Source organism: Rattus rattus, chromosome 2 (genome assembly GCF_011064425.1).
Source record: "Rattus rattus isolate New Zealand chromosome 2, Rrattus_CSIRO_v1, whole genome shotgun sequence".
Classification (NCBI taxonomy): domain Eukaryota; kingdom Metazoa; phylum Chordata; class Mammalia; order Rodentia; family Muridae; genus Rattus; species Rattus rattus.
The window spans coordinates 68,234,566-68,255,333 of NC_046155.1; the positions used below are offsets into that span (position 1 = coordinate 68,234,566).

Below are 20,768 nucleotides of genomic sequence, written 5' to 3' on the forward strand. Positions count from 1 at the left end.
CTGTTTTCCTGAGTTAGTTCACAGAATCTATATCCAAGGACTAACAAACCTGACTGGAAGCACTGGGATCTTCAGAAACTGACGACGGCATTTCAAAGGGAGCAGGCCAGGAAGCCCCTTCAGACTCATGTGTCTGATCAGAACTAGCTGACTCTTGTTGTTCTGCAGGAGACGGGACAGGCTGAGCAGCTCCATCACCGTTGATGCTGGTCAATCAGAAACAGAGGGAAAAGTGATCACATTTATATTACAGTCTACTCATTTGTATAAACTAGATTCTGTAACCAAGCATACATCTTGACTACAAGAAACAAAATAAAATAAGTGCTAAGAAAGGAAAACTTGAATTGCTAATTTTACCCTATTCAAGTTGTTTGTAAATTTTAGGACAGAATCTGATTTTTCTTAATATTAAAATAAACAGTAGTCAAATACCTGTAGTACAAGAACTTGGAAAGAATAGCCTTCTGATACCAGTGCTCCTTGCTTTTCTTTTTCCTCTGCCACTTCTGATCAATCAGTCTTTGATAGAACTCTTTCAACCATGTCCAATCACCAGTCTGAATAACATGAGACATTACCGAACAAATATGCAGACATGTAATGAGTATCGAACACAGTATGTTGAAGGCTCAGCCCACAGCCAATGGTGTTTGTTAGGATATGGAGGAACCTCTAGGAGGTAGAGCTTAATGGAAGGACGTTAAGTCACTGGAGGTGTGCCCTTGAGGGTACAATGGGTTCCTGGTCCCTTCTTAGTGTCTTTGCTTTTTGGTCATGAGTGAAGCGGAATCTCACCCTAGCAGGTCGAAGCAGTTGTGCTGATAGGGTAGAACTTCTGAACCTACAGCAGAATAACCCTCACGTCCCTCATGTTGTTCTCCTTGCTGTTTCATCACTGTGATATGATACCAATTCTTACTCATCCAATGCTCTCATCTAAAAGGGGATATTCTTTAATTTTTACAGACTGTTTCATAAGCGTGCACCTATAGAACACTTTCATCTTTTTGCACCCAATTCATACCTCTTCTAAGAAGCTCCTACCTTTCTCTTCTAAGCCAGGCCTTTCCTATAGTACCTTCCTAGCTGATTGAGGTAGGCCCTACTTTTGCACTTTATTCAAAGTATCTATGTAGGTCTCAACAATCAAACTGAACTAAGGAGCAAGGGCCGTGACTTGTTTATTGTCATACCCCAAGATCTGCCAAAGTGCATGAACACACACAATACACCGTTGTTTTCTAAGGAAAAACTATCTTTATTATGAATTTAATCTCCTGTACCTTATTTCCGTTATCAAGCCATTGGAGAAGTTAGGACTGGTGGGCAAGTCTATCATACCAACTACCTGGAGGCTGAAGCAGGTGAATTACAAGTTTAAGACCTGGGTGAACTACAAAGTGAGTTGGAGGCCAGCCTGGGCAATTAGTAAAACCCTGTCTGGGGAGAGAGGTGTTTGTAGGTATAGCTCAGTGGCAGAACGCTTGTCTATCATGCATGAAGTCCTAGGTTCAAACAAAAACAACCCTGTGTAGGAGTATTTTTTAAAAGGTTGTATAGACAGGCAGGACCATCAACTACTTGTTGGCAGCCATGGAGGTAAGTGTAAACATTAGGAAGGCCTAGAGAAGTCAAAACTGTCCTTACCACCTGGAGGAAAACATCTGTTGACTAAACAGCTCGAGAAGCTAGAAATCTACTAATGTAATCAGTTATACTCATAGGAATAGCTCGTTAACACTGTTTACATTTTGGCAAGCCGTGTTTCCAGAATATGTCTGTAAAAGATTTTTCAAAAATCCAATTAGTTCCTTTAATTTCACAGATTTAACAACCTTTTTTAAAAAAAAAAAAATGACTGCATCCTTTTCTTATAAGACAGAATCCTGGTTTTAAAAATCAATAGAAAAAGGTGGTGGTGGTGGGGGCACTGGAGAGATAGCTCAGTTGTTCAGAGCACTGACTGATCTTCCAGAGGACCTGGGTTTAGTTCCCTGTACCTATGTGCAGGCTCACAAATATCTTTGGGCTCCAACACCCTCTTCTGGCCTCCATGGGTACTAGGCATGCATGTGGTTCAGATATAGACATTATTCACCTAAAACTGTTCTTCTCTCTTTCTTAAAAAAAAAAAAAAAAATGTGGCCTCTCTCTCTATATAGTCCCAGCTATCCTGGAACTCTCTACATATACCAGGCTGGCCTTGAACTCAGAGATTCACACTTGCTTCTGTCTCTGAGGTTGGTTACACACCACCAACCATGACCAGATGTTTTTTCTTTAATAAAGCTTTTCACAATTTTAAATCTTTGATGAAACACTTCATTTCTTTATTGCTGAAGTACTCAGCTACAATTCCAATTTGGCATTTAAGTGTAAATATGAATATGTAGGTGTGCATGTGTATTTGATGCCCAGGCATGCAGGTCTGTTGGGTTTTGTTTTTTGCCATTCTCCACCCAGTTCCTGCTAAGCTAGCATGCACCAACAATCCTATCTCCAGCTTCCCACAGTAATGGGGTTATAGGCCTGCATGACTAGACTATACTCTGCTTTTTATACTCAGGTCGTCCCAATGCTTGTCCAGCAAGTGCTCTTAGCCCTACTTTGGCATTTTCTTAAAACAAAATCATACTTTCATAGCTCCTTAAGTGGTAAGAAAAGTGCTTTTGTAAATGATTTTTGCACAAATTAATTACCTGAGATGACCTCATAAAGAGTTCTTGAATATCCAGTTCATCTAATAAGAGGGTCCTTCCTATGCGGTGGACAGCCATGCTTACATGAGACTTGCTGTAGGGAATCTTCAGGAGCTTTTTTATGTTCTTAAAAAAAATTTAGAAAGGCCCCATTAGTATAACCCAGAATTCTACAGATTTTAACTTCACTCAATTTGAGGCTTAATAAGTCTTATTTCTTTAAGGTTACATAAACTAGACTTTTCATAAGAATAATCTTATGGAAGACAGCTTTAAACTCTGAGTTATACTGTCAATGTAAGTGCAGCCCAACAATTTTACACTAGGACTCCTTTTTATAGGAATGAAGGCACGGTTGTACTCGTCAAGGATCAATAGCTACTACAATATAATTTTTAATTCTCAATTGGTAATATACACAGAATAACTCCTAACATATTATGTTTCAATTATTACTGTTAAAATACAACCAACAGTATTCATATTTTTTTATCATTCCCACTGTTTTGGAATTGTGCTCTCCTCTTAAAGGAGATAAAAAGTATTTTTAAAACAAACATAGGCGTTAAATAATCACAGAACTTCACCTTATTGCACTGCTGATACTAGGACTGTAAAACAAAACATGGTTTAACACCCCTCCCCACTTGCCGCAGCCCAGCACTGCATATCCCCAAAGTCACACTGAATAACACTCACTTCCGAGTCAGAGACGACGTCCACATCATTTCCCACCGAGTCGATGAAGTCATATGCCATGCCAAAACTATGGAAGGAAGAGGCCACAGGTGGAAAGGTGAGCAGAGTATAAAGTTACACTGCTTTTAGGACATGCATGGCTACATCTCCCACTTGGAAATCAAGATGCATATTGCCATCTGGCTGCCTACTTCTCATTCCTTCTTAGGTGCACATAAAATAAGGCTCATCTTAAAAATGCATCTTCAACTTTGTGAAACAGTAAGAACTGTGAAAAGGATTAGTGTAAACCCTTAACCTCTCTGATGTAAAAGAGTTCAAGCTTTTATTTTTACATAAGAAAAACAAAATGAGAAAAGATATAATTAACATAGACATACACATAAATATATATAAACATATAAAGATATAACATCAATAATAAAATTATATCTAAAATCAACTCAGCTATAAAGAGAAGATGAAAAACTGGGAAGGAAGCACCTAACTCATTTCAAGTCACCGTGAGGTTCCTCCATGCAATCTATAATCTTGAAAAACAACTGATGTCACCATTTCCCCATCAGTAGGTGGCACATAGGTTTGTATGATTTTCTATTTGCTCTGGGTAACTAGGTTAACCTTGATTCCTCATGTGCAAACAGTTAATAGTGTCTATCTTAAAAGTTGTGAAAAATACAGGAGGAAAACAATCTAGCACGGTTATTTATATAGTCAACATAACTACTGAAACCAACTCACCACATTTAATGTAATTAAGCCATTTTTAAAACAGAAGAATTATATGGTCATTTTCAGACTTTTCACAGTATCAAAAATGTTACAAACAACTTGTAAACAGATATTACTTTTTGTGGCATCAGGATTATCTCTAAACTACTAGCTCACAGGGTATTAATGTATTTGTGGCTCTTTCTATGTAAGTTATATGAAAATGTTTGAAGTCTCATTCAGGGAAAGAGGAAAAAAAGTCAATGGCCTACAAGAACACGGACACAGTATAAGACTCTCAAATACTCTGAACTTTAAAAACCACCAATACAATTTCCAGTGTGGGTCAAGGGTGTAGGTTACCTAGCATGTGGGGTTTTAAATGTCAAACTTGTTAAAATACTCCATCATCATTTAATAAACACCCCAAAGTAGTGGCTTAAGTCTTGCTCCTCACATGCCACCCTATTTGCATATATCAAAGCATACAGCAAAGGCCAAAACAGCTGATTAGCACGTACACATGTTCTAGTGACATGTTGAAGATGTGAAGAAAGCATGTAACTCTGGTATCTTACTGTGCCACAGACTTAATGACAACCATATTCTCTTATTACAAATATCTGAGCAAGTTAATGCGCATCTCAAACTGAACTGCAAAGCAGTTTTAAGAGCTTCAAGCAGGGGTTGAGAGGGAGGGAAAGAAACTCTATAGTGATTAAAATTTACCTCGAAAACGGCTTGCTTTTCTTACTATTGCCAAGAATGGTAGTTCCTGCTGGCCCTAGTTTGGCACTCTCTCGTAACCAGTTGGCAGGTGGGAGTTTCAAGTCTGTTTTTTCTTCGAGACGTGCAAATGCTGTTCGAGGAGGGGCAGAAGAGTATTTCACCACAGCTCGGCTTTTCACTTCATTGCCTCCAAGAAATAAAGCTGACCCCTAATTAACGTAAGGAAGGAAGCTGTAATGAACACTGCCAGGAATGAAGCAAGAACCCACCAAATCAGGATTTGCAAGGAGCCTCCGCTGCCCGTCAGCTCTCACACTTCGTAAACAAGCTTAAATTATGCTCACCTAGCTATAGTTCTTGCAACTTAAAAATGAAAAGGATCAATCAACCTGCTTTTTAAAAGTCTGACCACAGTAGTTGCAAACACCTGCTTCCAGCACCGTGGAGGCAGACAGACAAGGGACAGTGCAAGGTCTAAGGCCAGCTTGACTGGTCTGCATAACCAGTTCCACATCAGCCATGACTCAACCCAGTATGATCAGTCATATAAAATGTAGAATCAGAAACCAAGTGTGCTTAATTGTGCCCTGTTAACTGCATGCAAACCGAGCAAGACTTCTGTACGGTTCTAATGGAATATTTTAATGTAGCGTAAGTCAATTACAAAATTACAAAGTCATTTGTAGGAAGAGATTGGCTCGTGTTTATTTTATCAAACATACAGCGACTGGTCTGTAAGCTCACCCTAACACATTCTAAATCGGCTCCATAGCCTACACTACATACTCTCGAGCATGCTCAAAGTCGGGACTCAGTATTCGAATCTTCTTCGAGAATCCTTTTAGGCTTTGCAAACACACTGTGCCTTTTAGGAATCAGGTCAGTCAAGGTTTCGGAGAGGGCACCCCCGGCACTGTCCCTCTTTCCTCTGCCTTCGGAGGGCTGTGGCACATTCTATAGCCCCTCAATTAGCCCCAAGTGGGATGTCAGGTGTGTTGTGCACTGCAATCAAACACCTGTACACCCGACGACAGGCACGCCTGGTGATACCGTCTGTACTAGAGGTGCCAAGGAGGCGTGGAGGAAAGTTCCAGAAGCTACGCGATGTCCCTCCTAGGCTCGCAAACCCCGAAATCCCTGCCGGTCGCGCTCCGCCGATGACTCTCACCTGTGCAGAAGGCTCCTCGGATTCCGTCTGGGATAGGAGGCTGAGCCCTCCTCGGGCGGCCGCCCCTGATGGAGAAGCCTCGGCTCCTGCTTCCTTGGGGTCCCCCATCATTTCCGACCCTGGGGAGGCGACCAGACGCGCGAGACCTGGAGTCGGCGACAGGAACGCGGGCCCAGAGTCGCAGGAGAACCTCAGAGCGAGAGACTCGGACGCTCTGCGCCTCGCACTTCCGGCGGCTGACGGGAAGGGATCTAGGTAACGCGATCAAATCTCGCGAGATTTACCCAAAGGTCCAGCCCGTCCTCCGGCTGTAGCTCCTCCTTCGCGGTCCGGGCTGGAGCTGCCGCACGCCGGCGCCTGTCACACCAATGGGGCAGCCACTTCTCGCGATACACGACTCCCGGGCTCCTCCCTCTCGCTCGTGGCCGGTCTTTGTTGGCAAACAGTTATTAGGACTTGAGTCAAAGTCGGGGTGGTTGGGGTGGGGAGGTGCGGTCTCCCGTAGTCGCGTAATCAAAGCCAGTGGCGTCAAGGCTCTCACAGGCGGTCGCTCTCGGGGCTTCTCCGAGTTCCACACGCGCGGGGACCCTCTGTGGGTCTTAGCACCTTCGGATCCATGGGTCTGGAGGGCCAAGAGCTGGCGTTTCTCCCTGAAGCCGCTCCAGTGCTCTGAACAGCAAGGAGAGAAAAGTCATCAGTCTATTTAATAACTTTCTAGGCAGCGCCCTATGCAGCCCTAGCTGGCCTCGAACTCGCTGTGTGGCGGAGAGTGACCTTGTACTTCGTATCTGCCTCCCGCTCCCGAATGTCTGGGTTTATGCCTGCCTGAGGATGGAACCCGGGGCTTCGTGTAGGCTAGGCAAGCACTCGGAGCTACATTTCCACTCTGCACCTAATAACAGACCGAGTGTGCCACATTCCTCATAAAAACATATTTTTGAGGTAAAGGGTTTTGTTTTATGACGGATATTAAGTTTGGGAGGAAATTTTTATGTTTGAGCGTTTTGACAGCGTATGTGCATGCAGTGCCCGCAGAAGCCAGAAGAGGGCGTCAGATCCCGTGGAACTGGACTTGCAGGCAGTTGGGAACTGTGGGCTGCGGGTGCTGAGCTCTAAACTGGGGGTCCTCTGCAAGAGCAGAGAGAGCTTCTAATTGCTGAACCACCTCTCCAGCCCTGAGGTATTACGTTTTTAGTCTTAAGTGTTTTGGCCTTTGCCAGGTTATAATTTTTTCTTAGGCTCTGAAAACCCAGTAAGTGCAACTTTAGGAATCCTTGGAGAAAGCAGATGAGGTCTGCAAATTGTTTCAAAGTAAAACAAGACATTTTTATGAATTAATTTTTGGTGTATATTTTTGCAGATATTTTATTTTAAAGCATGTCTTGTGACTTTTTTTTAAAAAGCTACTTTGTATTTTACAGCCAGTTTTTGTTTGTGTCTTTTATTTCTTTTGCCATTTTGGTAGTTTATCACATTAGAGGCTAGCACTCATCAGGTAAAAGCTCCTGTCAAACAAACCTGATGACCTGAGGTCCATGTCATCCCCGGAACCCTTTGTAGAATAAACTGACTCTGGAAAGCTCGCCTCTGGCCATCACATGTCCTGTGGCATGAACACACAGGCAATTACACAATAATAATATAGAGATCTGAATAAAACGTATGTACTAACACAAAGAGATTAAACTTCTTTGAGTACTTAAAAGTAAACCCTGTACATCCATTAACTCACTTTACAAGAATATTTTTAAAAATCTAGATTGCACATGACTATGTTAAATGATAGTCAAATCTTTAAGAAGTAATATGATCCCAATTTAAAAACTCTTCTGTTTCTGAAGTGGAAATTTCTGGTCCTTTTTGTGTCTCTAAATGCACAGGATCTATGTAAGAAAGAAATGGTTCTACATTTAGCCTTTAATGTTTTGTTTTCCTATCTTTCTTTTATAATTAATTTTATTAACACTTTTACAAATAAAAGTTAGGTCTAATAATCTTACGGTTTTATCATTTATTATATAACTATCAGTAAGAATTTACTGAGGTAGTAGTGAGTTTTTCCTTCAAGACTCAAATATTGCACATATTTTCTTGAGATGTTTAACATTTGGACCCTTTTTAATGGTGCTCAGTAGGAAAATGTGTTACTAATATCCTACAAAAAGGCAGAAATGAATGAAGCAGAACTGAGAACTTGGTATACGGAAAAAGAGGCTGACAACACCAAGGGGCTCATGGGAGTCCAGGGCTCAACCAAGGCAATCAGGCCTCCCAGGACTTTGGGAGGGAGGCCTGGTCAGGGGCTCGGTTTCTGGAAGCCACACACAGGCAGGGACTAATTTAGCTGGGAGCGGAGAGTGATCCCCGAGGCCTGGAGAAACCAGGCACATCTGGGTTACATAAAGTTTATACATTCCTCCAGCTCTAAGAGCTTTCCCCCCATAATCAAACACATGCTGTAGGCTTTTAAAAGTTATCATCACTGCCTCTAATGTAAGTGATTGAAATCCAATGTTGTGAGGAAACAGGTCACTCCTCCCATAATTCAAACGTTAAGACAAGAATGTATGCTCTTTTTCATACTGTGCCAGACTTCGCCTGACATATGTCCCCTCGGGATGGTCTTTGTCACCCTTGCATCCCCGGACAGTCGCGTCAGCTTTGGGCTCTTGCGTTTCCTGACTCAGTGCCTCATGGCCTCTTTACTTAGAACACACGTGTTGAATGGATGACTGACTTACTGTGTGCACCGCACCATTGGTGCTCTTCTGCTTAGAATACCCTTTCTCGAGTTACCTAGCTTATTCCTGCTCTTCTTGTAGATTCATCGCAGGTCACTCTAATAAGTCCTTCTGACACCCCTCCCCCACTTTACACACACACACACACACACACACACACACACACACACACACACACCCTTTACTCCCCTATGCTTGTACAGCCTTATTCTGTATTTGTCACACACAAGAAGAAGATGTTTGTGTCTGCCTCCCTTGCCGTCCTCTCTGATCATCTCTGTTTTACCAACAGCAGTCTCTGCACCTGCCGACAGAGCTGTTTAAGCCTCTAGGCAATGCAGGGAAAATTGACTTGTGCTGTCGGGTTTCAAAAATGCTTTCAAAATGTTGGAACACAAAAGCAATGTTGTTCACGCAAAAATATTTTAATACTCAAAATCCAGGCTAAAAATGTCTTATAAAGTAGCCCCAATGTAGTATAGCGCCAGTGCCGTCAGTTATTGAAGTCAGTATTGAAGCACAGTTTGTACCATGCTGAAACAGTTTGTAAGCTAGAGCTTCTTAGTTTGCAAAATTCCCCTCAGCATGCAGGAGTCTCCTGGGGAAATAAATGCTAGCCAGTAGTAAACTCATTTAGTTGCCAGGTGTGGTAACACTTTTAATCCCAGCACTCTAGAAGCAGAGGCAGGCAGACCTCTGAGTTTAATACCAGCCTCCGATATGTAGTGATTTCTTGGTTGGCCAGAGATACACACAGTGAGACCCAGTAGTTTTAAAAAAATGTATTTAATTATTTGTAACACTCGGTAATTTTATATTGTTTTGGGGAAAAAAAACAATTCTATGTACCTTCAAATTTATCCCATTAAACACTAGGTTTCCTTTTTTTAGATTTATTTTTATGTGTGTTAATGTTTTATGTGTATGTATGTATGTATGTATGTATGTATGTATGTATGTATGTATGCATACTATGTGCATGCCTGGTGTTCTGAGAGGACACAAGTGGGTGTCACATCTCCTGGAACTGCAGTTACAAATGACTGTGGTTAGTCACGTGGGTGCTGAGAACTGAACCTAAGTCTACCTTAAGAGAGGCAAGTGCTCTTATCACTGACCATCTCTCCAGACCCCCACTGAACACGAGACACTGTTTAGATAGTATAAGTTTGCTACCCACTTTTTAAAGATTGTTTTATATATTTGAGTATACTGTTGCTGTCTTCAGACGCACAGAAGAGGGCATCAGATCCCATTACAGATGGTTGTGAGCCACCATGTGTAGAACATGTGAAGAACAGTCAGTGCTCTTAACCACTGAGCCATCTTTATCCAGTCCCCCAGAGAAGTCTTACAGAAAAGGCAACACTAAATTATTTTGGAAGTAAACGTTTTAGCTTTTCATTGTTTTTTTTTAAAGACTGATAGTTTATTCATTTATTTTGGGAGATAACCTTTTATCCTGACACCTGCTGCTATTTCAAGACTCACCCTCACCTGCTATCCCAGGATAGTCACCCTCAGTCCTCACTGTTACTCTTACGCACCAACCTCAGGACGGCCTAGGGTGGCTTCTGAGGACCACTTTCCCTATGCCCTTCTTCCTTCCGTCTGAGGCTCCAGGCCCTTGAGGTTCTCTGTGGTTCTCTCAGTCTCTTCATCAGCATTCCATCATCAAAACCCATCCATAGTAACCCTACAGATCCTCGATCCCTTCAAATCAAAGGTCCGTTGCCATGACGCCCCCACTGCCTGCAGGATGCTCTTGTAATTGGAGGAATTGACTCATGCTTGTCCAATATTTTCTCAAATAGAATCAGGAATCCTCTATAAAACCTTTATAGAAAGAGAACTACATGAGGGCGGGAGTGGTTGGTGCTGTTGGGCCTAATGGGGAAATTCAGTGCACTTGGGGTTGCTCTGCAGCTTCTCTAGTGGAGGATGCTGACTTTTGAGACTGTTTACACTCGGTAATGTTTCAGAACATGGGCCTCAGCTTACCTGGGGTCTTACAGGTAGCCAACCTCACTCTCTGCTTGCTGAACATGGGAAGCCATGAGCTTCTGACTCGTGACTGTGCTCGAAGCTGGAAGTTGGGTTTGAGATGATCAGAACCCACCTGCTCCTCCTTTAAAGAGAGTGGCATGGTCCAGAAAGACAAACAGAATTGCATCGTTGAAAGACGTGCCATCTTCACTAGAAGCAAAGTTGGGCAAGTGTTCAGACCTACTACTCAGGTGTCTTTATAAAGGTTACACTGCTACTGTAGGCCGGTAGAGTTTCACTGTTTTTTGTTGTTTCTTAGGGTTTCCTTACACAGCTTACTCTAGTTTCATAATAGCTGGCTAACACAGCAGACTCTCGAACCACTGTCAGTTTTGAAATCAATATCTCTGGGTTAACCCAAGAACTCTACATTTTTAGTCAGATTGCTAATTCTAGAACACATTGGCCTATAAACCACAATTTAGGACATCAACCTCCAGAGGCAGTTCCTAGGTTGCAAGAAGAACAACACATCCTAAAAAGAAGAAATATGGCAAATGTGTGTCCTTCCTTGGTCAGTGGCTTACCAGCCAATGACACTCCATATTCAATGAAAACAGTGCTTATTGCTTATGAGGGCTGGTTGCTAAGCAACCAATAATAGAGTAAGTCAAAGCTAAATTTCAGATGAACACGGAAAACACTTGTAGAGTGAGAGTATACCAAACATGTACTGTAAGTATAGCCCATGCAGTGTTTGAGTTTCACTAGTCCATGCCATCTGTATCCGGGACCCAGATTGTTAGTCCTGAAAGTCTTTGGTCAGTGACAAACACTCCTGTTGTTTGCTTTGTTTTAGCAACAACAACCAAGATCACAGGACCAGCTGTTGCATTCCTGAGGTAGGGAAGAACAAGGCTTTCTTCAAGGCAGGACATTGATATTCAGTGACCACTATACTGCTTGTCACAAGTGAAGGCTGTCAGATGGCAAGATTAAACTCAATGACAAAACCAGGCTTCTCAGGGACCTTCTTTGCAGGTGTGTAACGGGGTAAAGAATGACCTTGAAGCAGCTCATATTCCACACAGAGGTCACAGGTCCTCAGTGACAAACCACTAATGAGAGTTGTCTAGCTTGAAAGTGGGTTTCCCCTTTCTTGCCCCAGAATGTTCCACGTTTTCTCCTTTAGTCGGCGATAACGAGTAGTTGTCATTAGGAAGCTACGTAGAGAACGTTTCCCCAACAGACTTCACCTGTCCAGTCAAGATAAAGGGGATGCTCAAGCAACGATTGGTTTTCAAAAGAATTTCAGCCTACCAAGGGACCACTTCTGAAGCCAGACATTTGGAAATCCTTGCAATGTTCTCTGACTATGTTACTCAAAATAAGTCCACGGCTTATTAAAGCTCGGTCTGACTGGGGGGCTTTCTGAGTGAGTGAAGTACTTGCTACCCAAGTGTGAGGACCTGAGTTTAGAGACACAGAGCCCACATAAAAGCCAGGCAGCTGAGCTACTTTGCCTGTAATCCCACTGCATAAGAAGAGACGGAATCCTTCGAGTAAGCTACCTAGTGAGAGTAGGCAAGATGTCAAACTCCCAGTGCAGCAAGAGACCCTGAGCCGGTGTGTGAGGTAAAGAGCAATCACGGAAGACACATGATTGTTGCTTGGGACCATCCACATGTAGGCACACATGTGCACATGTACATTCATACATGCATCCACATGTGTGCGAACAGGCACATATCACATACACTTGCATAAGTGGAAAAAAAAAAAGAGCTCAAACTGCATCCTTAGTGACAGTGGGTGTTCTCACCACAGAGCAGTTCTGGCTTAGGTAGTCTGGATGCTAAGGGAAGAGGATTCACTCAGTCGAGGAGGCAGCCGGTCCATGTACCCCTCTGTTACACTGTCAGCGTTGGGAAAAATTATTCATACTTTAATGTGTCCTTTGATACTATTAGTTGACCAATTCAGGTCACCTAGGTTAATCTCCTTGTCAGCTGTCAACCCACCTGCTTACCTCATATCTGCTTGCGAGAGCCTCTCTTCAGAGCCAGCTAGCCAGCCAGCAGGTCTTTTCCCCCCTCCTGTTACTCATCCTGGTTTTAAGTTTGTTCTATGACAACAGTCTGGCAGCCTTTCTTCTTGATGTATGACAAAACACATTGCATGTGAAACAAGCGACTAATTTAGTCCTCGGTCCCGTGTGACTGATCCATGAGAAGGGCCGCTGGCTTCCAAAGGATATGGAAACAAAGGCAGCCAAGCCTCAGTTGAAAACTTCGTGTGGTTTGCGGCTACAACAGAAAGTGCAGACTGATACAGTAAGGTCTGGGGCCATCTAATTATCTTTAAGACAGATCAAATGGGTCAGCCATCTAAAATCATTTGAAAATAAACAACTGGGCCTGGAGAGATGGGTCACCTGGTATGTGAACATGAGGACCTAGGTTCCGGGCTCAGCACCTCCATAAAAAGTCAGACTGGGCATGTGCTCAATTGGAACCACAGTGTTGTGGAGGGCAAAGACAGGAGGGAGGATCAAGGGCTCAGTGGCCACCAAGCTAGCTCAGGATTTGATGAAAGAGCTTGTCTCAAAGGAATAAGGCAGAAAATGGCAGAACCGGGCACCCACCATTCTCCTTTGTCCTCTGCATGCATGCATAGACTCACATTCTCATGTGTACATACACGCATAAATATAGTACACACACACACACACACACACGCACACACACACACACACACACATATGCACATACCACAAATGTTTAATGACGGATGATTTTAAAAGTTTATAAGCTAATGTTTTTGTAAAGATTATTCTATTGATTTGGGATTTTAAAGACATGGTATCGTATAGCCCAGACTGGCCTCAAACTTTCTAGATAGCCAAGGATTACCTTGAATTCCTGATCCCCTTGCATCTGCCTGCCATGTACTGGATTTATAGGAATGCATCATCATCATGCCTGGCTTTGGAAAGACTATTTTAAATGCAATTAAATGCTATCTTTAAGTCAAGAACAATTAGCAAGTTAATGAGGTATACTTTGCTTCACACTTTAATTTGACAAGAGTAGACAAATTTGAAGCACAATAAAAGACTGGATGCACAAGTCACTGATGTAATGGCAAGATGGCTTTGGTCACAACTGCCTGATGCCTTATTTATGAACTGATAATTATTTAATTTGTCTTCTGAAATTAATAACACTTAAGCAGAGCATTCGGAAACCTCCTCCCCCTAATCCCCCGCATTGGAAGGAGTTTGTTTCCTAGACTTCCATGAACTTGGATTCTTTTTTTTCCGGCAAGCTCTCAGCATGGGCTTTCAGAATACAGACAAATGTTTGTAAGGGCAAGCTGTCTCCACTAGCTCACTCTCTTTTTCTCTGTTCTCTCTCTCTCTCTCTCTCTCTCTCTCTCTCTCTCTCTCTCTCTCTCTGTGTGTGTGTGTATGTGTGTCTGTCTCTGTCTCTGTCTTTGTCTCTCTCTGTGTATGTCTCTGCCTGTCTCTGTCTCTTTTTCTGCCTCTGTCTCTCAGGGGTGGGGTGGAGAATGATTGTGTATACATGTGAAGCCCAGAGGAGGACATTGGGTGTCCTGTTGTCATTCTCTGCCTTATTCTCTTGAGACAGAGTCTCCCAGTGAATCTGGGGTTAGGCTGGCATCTAATAAACTCAGTGGTCCTTCTTCCCCTGTCCCCAGCATGGCTGGAGCTTCAGGTATATGCAGCCACACCCAGCTAGCTCTGCATGCTTGGGGTTTGAACACTGGTCCTTAGGCTTGAACAGCAAGCGCTCCTGCCCTTCAGAGAGAAAGAGAACTCTAAATGTAATTTCTTTCTTGTTTCTTTGCTTGTAGCTGGTCTTTGCCACTTTATGGGTTCTTTGTTCCCCCACCAAGTTTCACCCCTAGCACTGGATAGGAAAGAAAGAAGGATCAAGGGGGAGAGAGAGAGATAGAGATCCCTGAATCTGGTTTCTTTCTTCTTGTTTCTTCTTTGTGCATGACTTTACTAACCAACCCCACCGAACGAGCAACAACCAACACTTCTCAGGGACCTCTGAAAAGTTCTCAGAATTCCAAACGTCACACAATCGCAGAAATCAGGCAGCTGGCAAAGCCGTGCCTCTGCTAGAGCACAAGGCAAATCACAGTCAGCTGCCGCAGACAGTATCAAGCAGCCCCATATCCCTACACTGGGATTAAAATGAAAACATAATATTTCTGTGTTTTTTTTAAAGAAACCAAAATTCCAGAATTCTTACTACAGAGGAGTGTTCTTAGAGTATTTGAATTTTAGCCTCCAAGCCTGATCAATACGCAAAACGAATCCTGGGAATGGTTTCAAAGTCACTAACATCTGCTCTCCAAGCGTATCGGTGGCTGAAGCCCAAAAGCAGTTATTTACACAGCACATAGATGAACAAGAAAAAAATTGCCCAGTGAACGACCGGATGAGTGTGCCAGTCAACCATGCTGTGACACCCTTCCCACTTCCCCTCCTTCCCAGTTAAGGGTGAGGCTTTCCAGACCTGACTGAATCCTTTAGCTGTTAGATATTTACAAGGAGGCATCTAACAGGGCAGGGGAGCAGAGCAACGGAATGACCACAGCCTGGGCTCCCTCTCTAGCTGTATCATAACATCATCTGATTACCTTCCCTCAGGCACTGAAGAGATGTGGTTTCTCTTCTCAGGGTCATACAGTCTGAGGACCCCACTGACAAGACCCATTGCTTATGAACGCCATGCAGGATGGCAGCCGCTGCCTAAACTGTGGGTGTTATCCACATATGACAGTTTCTTACATATTTATTTACATTTTTCTCTCTCCAGGAAATGGAGCCAGAATCCACAGATGCCATTATCCATCTGCACACGTTTGTTTACTACCCAGAAGGCAAGATTGCATTTTAAAGTCTTGGATGGTTATTCTTTCTCATCACAAGTGACTCCAGAAGCTCGGACCGTTCACAGTGACCCTGGCTGAAAGTGTCTGTCAAAGCCTTGCTTCCTGGAGTGCTTTGAGATTCTCCTACAAAAGGCATTTTCCAAGCACGGAGTGGAAAAACATCATTTATATTCATTCGTCGATGTGGCATTTCTCCCTGGAATCTTCCCCTTGTCTGTCAACACTGGGAGAGGGGCACTGACCTCATCTACATTACAAATGGCCTCCCTTTAACGGGAGGTAGGTAAGATACATACTAAACTCACACACACACACACACACACACACACACACACACAGACACACACACAGACACAGACACACACACCCACACAGACACAGACACACAGAGACACAGACACAGACACACAGACACAGACACACACACAGATACAGACACACAGAGACACAGACACAGACAGACACAGACAACAGACACACACAGACACACACACACACACACACACACACACACACACACAGATAGAGAGAGAGACTGACTTTTGTTCTTTCCTAGGGCTGTCTCAGGCTTGGCTGTCTATTAGCTTGTTGAGCCAAATGTGTGATAAAATGTTCCAGGAAGACCTGAGTATTTGAGTATTCAATCAACATGGTATTCTGTAGATTTTGTGGGATGTTCCTTGGGAGGAGGGGCACATCTCTGCTGAAGATTTCACATGGCTGCCTGGTTACAGTTTTCTTGCTTGTGAGTAGCTGAAATGTTGCAGTTCCAGAGCCCAATTATCTTGGTTTATCTTTAGTCCCTTGAGCAGCCAACCATTGCCCAGCTCTATGTCTGACCTAAAGTCCTTTTGACAGTCAGGTAAAGCTTTTGGAACATATCAACAGTCTACTAGCTTCTACTAACTAAAAAAATTAAGATTATCACATGACAGCATGGAAACCTACATTGGTTTTCCCTGCTTTGTGTGACCTGATTAGTCCATGCTGTCACCATTATTTTCTGCAGATGCCTTGATTAACGTCATTCATTCTGTGATAATAGGAGTTCAGGTAACGGGTTCCACACAGGGACATGTTATTAGGGCAGCCTGAATCCCCATTGCTGGGACATGTTCACTCATATTGGACACAGAATAAACTGCCTCTTTTTCCCTTTCAGGAGAGAGCTGGGCTTTGTGTGGACACTTGGCTGCAAAAAGCGTATTAGATTTTTCCGTCTGTCACTGTGACTTAAAGGAAAGTCACCCAAAATCGGGGAGGACTCCCTAAGGCGTCATTTAGAATGTAACTATTCTAGGTGTCTGTCGGTCTAAACTGCTCTACACTCTCCAGGACTGTATCCAGAGTAGAGAAATTTCTACCAAGATGGGTCCATGACCTGAACATACTCTTCTTTAAGGAGGCCAAGGCCCTGCTCAGTGTGACTTAAGGGACATGAGGGGGATATTCTTTGCCTTATTGTAAGGGGAGGTTACCAGCTAGATCGACGGGAGGTACAGTCTCCAACCCGAAGGCTTTGGTTCCCCTTTGGTAATGTTCTAGGATATGGAGCAGCCTGAGGCAGTGTCTGAGGTAGCAACACCAAACATGGAAGTCTGCATCTGTCAGTGGTATCGGTGGAGCGTTTGGAGGGCGGGAGTGCTGCCCCAGAAAGCCAGGGAGCCCAACGGAAGAGAAACCCACACTGGAGGCCTTCTCCCATACCTCTGCCTGACAGCCTCTTGGTCTGCATTTCAGCTTCCCTTACTTCTCCTTCATCTTAAAATCTTTTCATCACAAAAACATTCCAAATGCAAACTTCAGGAGAGAAGACAGAAAACAGTCCCAATCATGCACCCAGTCACCCTCACCTGCTTCCTCAATTATCCTCACATGGGCCATCCAAGCCCGTGTCCTCACCTTCCTTCCTCCTCTAGGAGACTACGGAAAGGTGGTTCTTCTCCCTCAATTGCGTTGATTCTGTCCTCCCAGATGCATTTCTTCCTGACGTGCTTTTCTGTTCTGTCAATCACTGTCGTCAGTGAGTCTTGGGTTGCCCTAGAAAATCTGTGTCTAAAGACAGCCCTGAGCCTGAGCAGCTTTGAGAGAAGGGTTGGGGTTGACTAGCGCCATGAGGTATGATGAATTGAATTCATGTCAATGATTTCTTCCATCCTGCATGTAGCTCTGGGTGGAAGACATGGCTCCTAACATCTGAGGTCCGTGCTCGGGTTCAAGGTCCTGGATAAGGGCAGTAGTGGGTATCCAGGCACAAGAGGCAGAAAAGCAGTTACTGACAGAGGGAAGGTACAAGGTATGATGAGCACAGCAATTTGGCTAGGAAGGCTGATGGGCGAGGGGCTTGGGGAGAGACCAACAGGCTGGGGGTGGGGCAATAACAGTGACGTTGGAGGTGGGAGTGGCCACAGGGGACAGGGGAGTCACCTAGGTATCTAGTACACACAGCAAAGGGGTCCTGGCAGGAGTCAGATAGTTAGGTTCTGTACCTCAGTGTTCTTTCTAGCTCAGTAATAAGATAATTCTTATTCTTTTACAATTCTCTTTCTTCTTAAAGATGCATTTATTTTTATTTTCTGTATAGGTGTTTTGCCTGCAGGTATGAATGTACCCTACAGTTTCATATATGGAGACTGGAAGAGGGTGTTGGATCCCTGGGATTAGCGTTATAAACAGTTACGAGTTGCCACGTGAGCACTGGGAGTTGAAACTGGGTCCTCTAGAAGAGCAGCCAGTGTTCTTAACCCCTGAGCTCTTTCACCAGCCCCTTGCTTTCCCTTTTTGTAAATTGCCAAGTTTAGGCAGAACACTTTCTCTTTGTAAGTGAAACAGAACGCTGACTTGCTTCCTCAGAGGAACAAGATTTCATTAGAGATGGGGGCACATTTATTGAAGAACCCTCAACATGAGCAGATCGTGAGGGGTGGGGGGAATCTGTTGTCCTAAGAGCATATTCCTTAGTCTTATGAGACTAGGCCGATGATTCTGGATCATGTGTCTTCAGTATGGGATGAGTCCAGGGTTTCATATTCCTTCACTGATCCCATTCATTGTGTTTATTAATGAGTTTGGACAACATATTTAGTCATTTAGTCATTGATATGTCCCTCTATCTATCTATCTATCTATCTATCTATCTATCTATCTATCTATCTATCTATCTAGTGTACGTGTGTGGTCTACAGAAGCTAAAAAGGCTGTGGGATTCCCTGCGGTTGGAGTTAGTTATAAGTGGTTGCGAGCCCCCCCTGACCCCCCTGTGGGGGTCCTAGGACCCAGCTCTCTTATCTGCTGAGCCTTTGCCACAGCCCCAGAACAGTCATAGTTTCACCTTTGTCGATGCGAAGTGTCAACTCTTCTTTGAACTTTGATTCACAGCAGCCCAGAGGATACTGTTAGAAGGCAGCCTATGCGCCTCACTCTACCTGACCACACCCTGGGAGATAATCCTGATATCCAAAAACCAAAAAAGCTTATTTTTCAGATACACAAGCTTTGTGAAACTAACACGAGTCTTAAGGAAGCTTTTACACAGAGGTTCACACAGCATATGTCTACTATCAGAGCTCCCTTAGATTGTGTAGGTTCTTAAAAAACTAACTTCCCCCCCCTTGATAAATACATCTTCGTAACAGCCACTCCTGAGGAACTACTGACTAATATAGCTCATTTATTCTCCCTGGGCTGCTCCCTAGGTAGGCGATTGTTCTTCAGTGGATCAGAATGGATAGAATGAATCTGTATATTAAAAGGCCGTTTATTCAGTGACTCACAGGCTGTGGTCCAGCTAACCTAGCAATGGCTGCCTCCCAACAGAAAGAGTGAGAGTCTGTGATTGTTCAGTTCACAAGGCCTATGTCGGAACCCCCAAAAGTAGGTTCTAATGAAGGAATTCGTCAGCATCAGGATGGATGAGCTTGTCAGTAAGACCTAGGGCCTGCTAGCAAAAGGCAAAAGCTTCCTTCCTCCATGTCCTTTTATGTGGGCCGCCACCATAACTGTGGCCCAGGTTTAGGGTGAGTCTTCTCTCCTCAAAAGATCCAGTTAAGAAAATCCCTTATAGGCATGCCCAGCTGCTTTTAGTTGATTCCAGATATAGTCAAGTTGACAACCAAGATTAGCAACCATCGCAGGGATATACACCAAGTGTCCCGAGAGACAGGGTCTGGAAGCAGACTTCAGCTGTGAAGTAAGGATTTCTGGAACTACAGGTGAGGTAATCCATCTTTACCTCTGGGTTCCCCGTGAGCAAGAGTAGGACCCCAGGCAAGTGGCCTTTGGGCCATCATTTTATATTTCCAATGTGCATTTAGACTGGGTTCTGGGACCAGCATGTGCATCGGAAACCCAAAGGGCAGTGAGACTATCTAGAAAACTTTTAACTAAGGATCTCTGACTAAGACCCAGTCGGAAGGAGGTTGTTATGCAACCAGGGGTAGGAAGGAGGACACAGTGAGAATTCTAGGCCTGGGGCGTGGGGTATTCAGCAAAGTCCCAGAAGCTGAATGGGGCATCCCTGGGCAAAGGGCCACAAGTGAGGCTGGAATGCAAGTAGCAGAGTAGGCTGTGAGGGAGTGGACAGGTAGGCAGAGGAAGGCCAGCAAAGACCTCTGTGGCAGGGTTAAGAAACCCATGTCCTCTGTGTGAGAAGCTTCCAGCAAGGGTCCTCATGGCCATGGTAGATGAGGCTAGCCCAACCAGTGGAGCAGCCCTGGCTTGACACAATCCTTCTCAAGACCAGAGGGGCATAAAAGGATGGGGAGAGGAGAGGAGCGTCATATGACTAGGGTTTGGGGTATCCATTGGATCTGAAGTGTGGAAAAATGAGCAGTAAGGATGCCTGGTCAGAATGAGGTGCATAAAGCAGGGGGCCTGAGCAGGCTCAGGGTGAGGCAGTGGCAGGCTACCATTTGGGGACACCACTCATTATGGCTTTGGAACCTTTTTTTTTTTTTTTTAAACATTTATTTATTATGTATACATCATACAGCTTTCTACCTGCATGTATGCCTGCAGGCCAGAAGAGGGCATCAGACCTGATTATAGATGGTTGTGAGCCACCATGTGGTTGCTGGGAATTGAACTCAGGACCTCTGGAAGAGC

At 44.0% G+C, this 20,768-nt stretch overlaps 1 protein-coding gene across 3 annotated transcripts in view; it reads right to left on the minus strand.

The window, feature by feature from the left end:
- The window catches only part of Edrf1 (erythroid differentiation regulatory factor 1), a 37,035-nt gene extending 30,794 nt beyond the window's left edge, over positions 1–6,241 (minus strand). For 2 of the 3 annotated variants that reach the window (XM_032892406.1, XM_032892405.1), the window contains exons 1-6: positions 6,010–6,241; positions 4,842–5,050; positions 3,402–3,468; positions 2,703–2,828; positions 436–560; positions 50–206 (exon numbers count right to left, since the gene is read on the minus strand). In XM_032892406.1, the coding sequence (XP_032748297.1) occupies positions 50–206; positions 436–560; positions 2,703–2,828; positions 3,402–3,468; positions 4,842–5,050; positions 6,010–6,120 (795 nt within the window). In that variant the 5' untranslated portion in view covers positions 6,121–6,241. Of the gene's footprint in view, positions 1–49; positions 207–435; positions 561–2,702; positions 2,829–3,401; positions 3,733–4,841; positions 5,051–6,009 lie in introns of those variants that run through there. The other variant, XM_032892404.1, reaches the window with a different exon arrangement.
- Between the last annotated feature and the right edge of the window lie 14,527 nt (positions 6,242–20,768).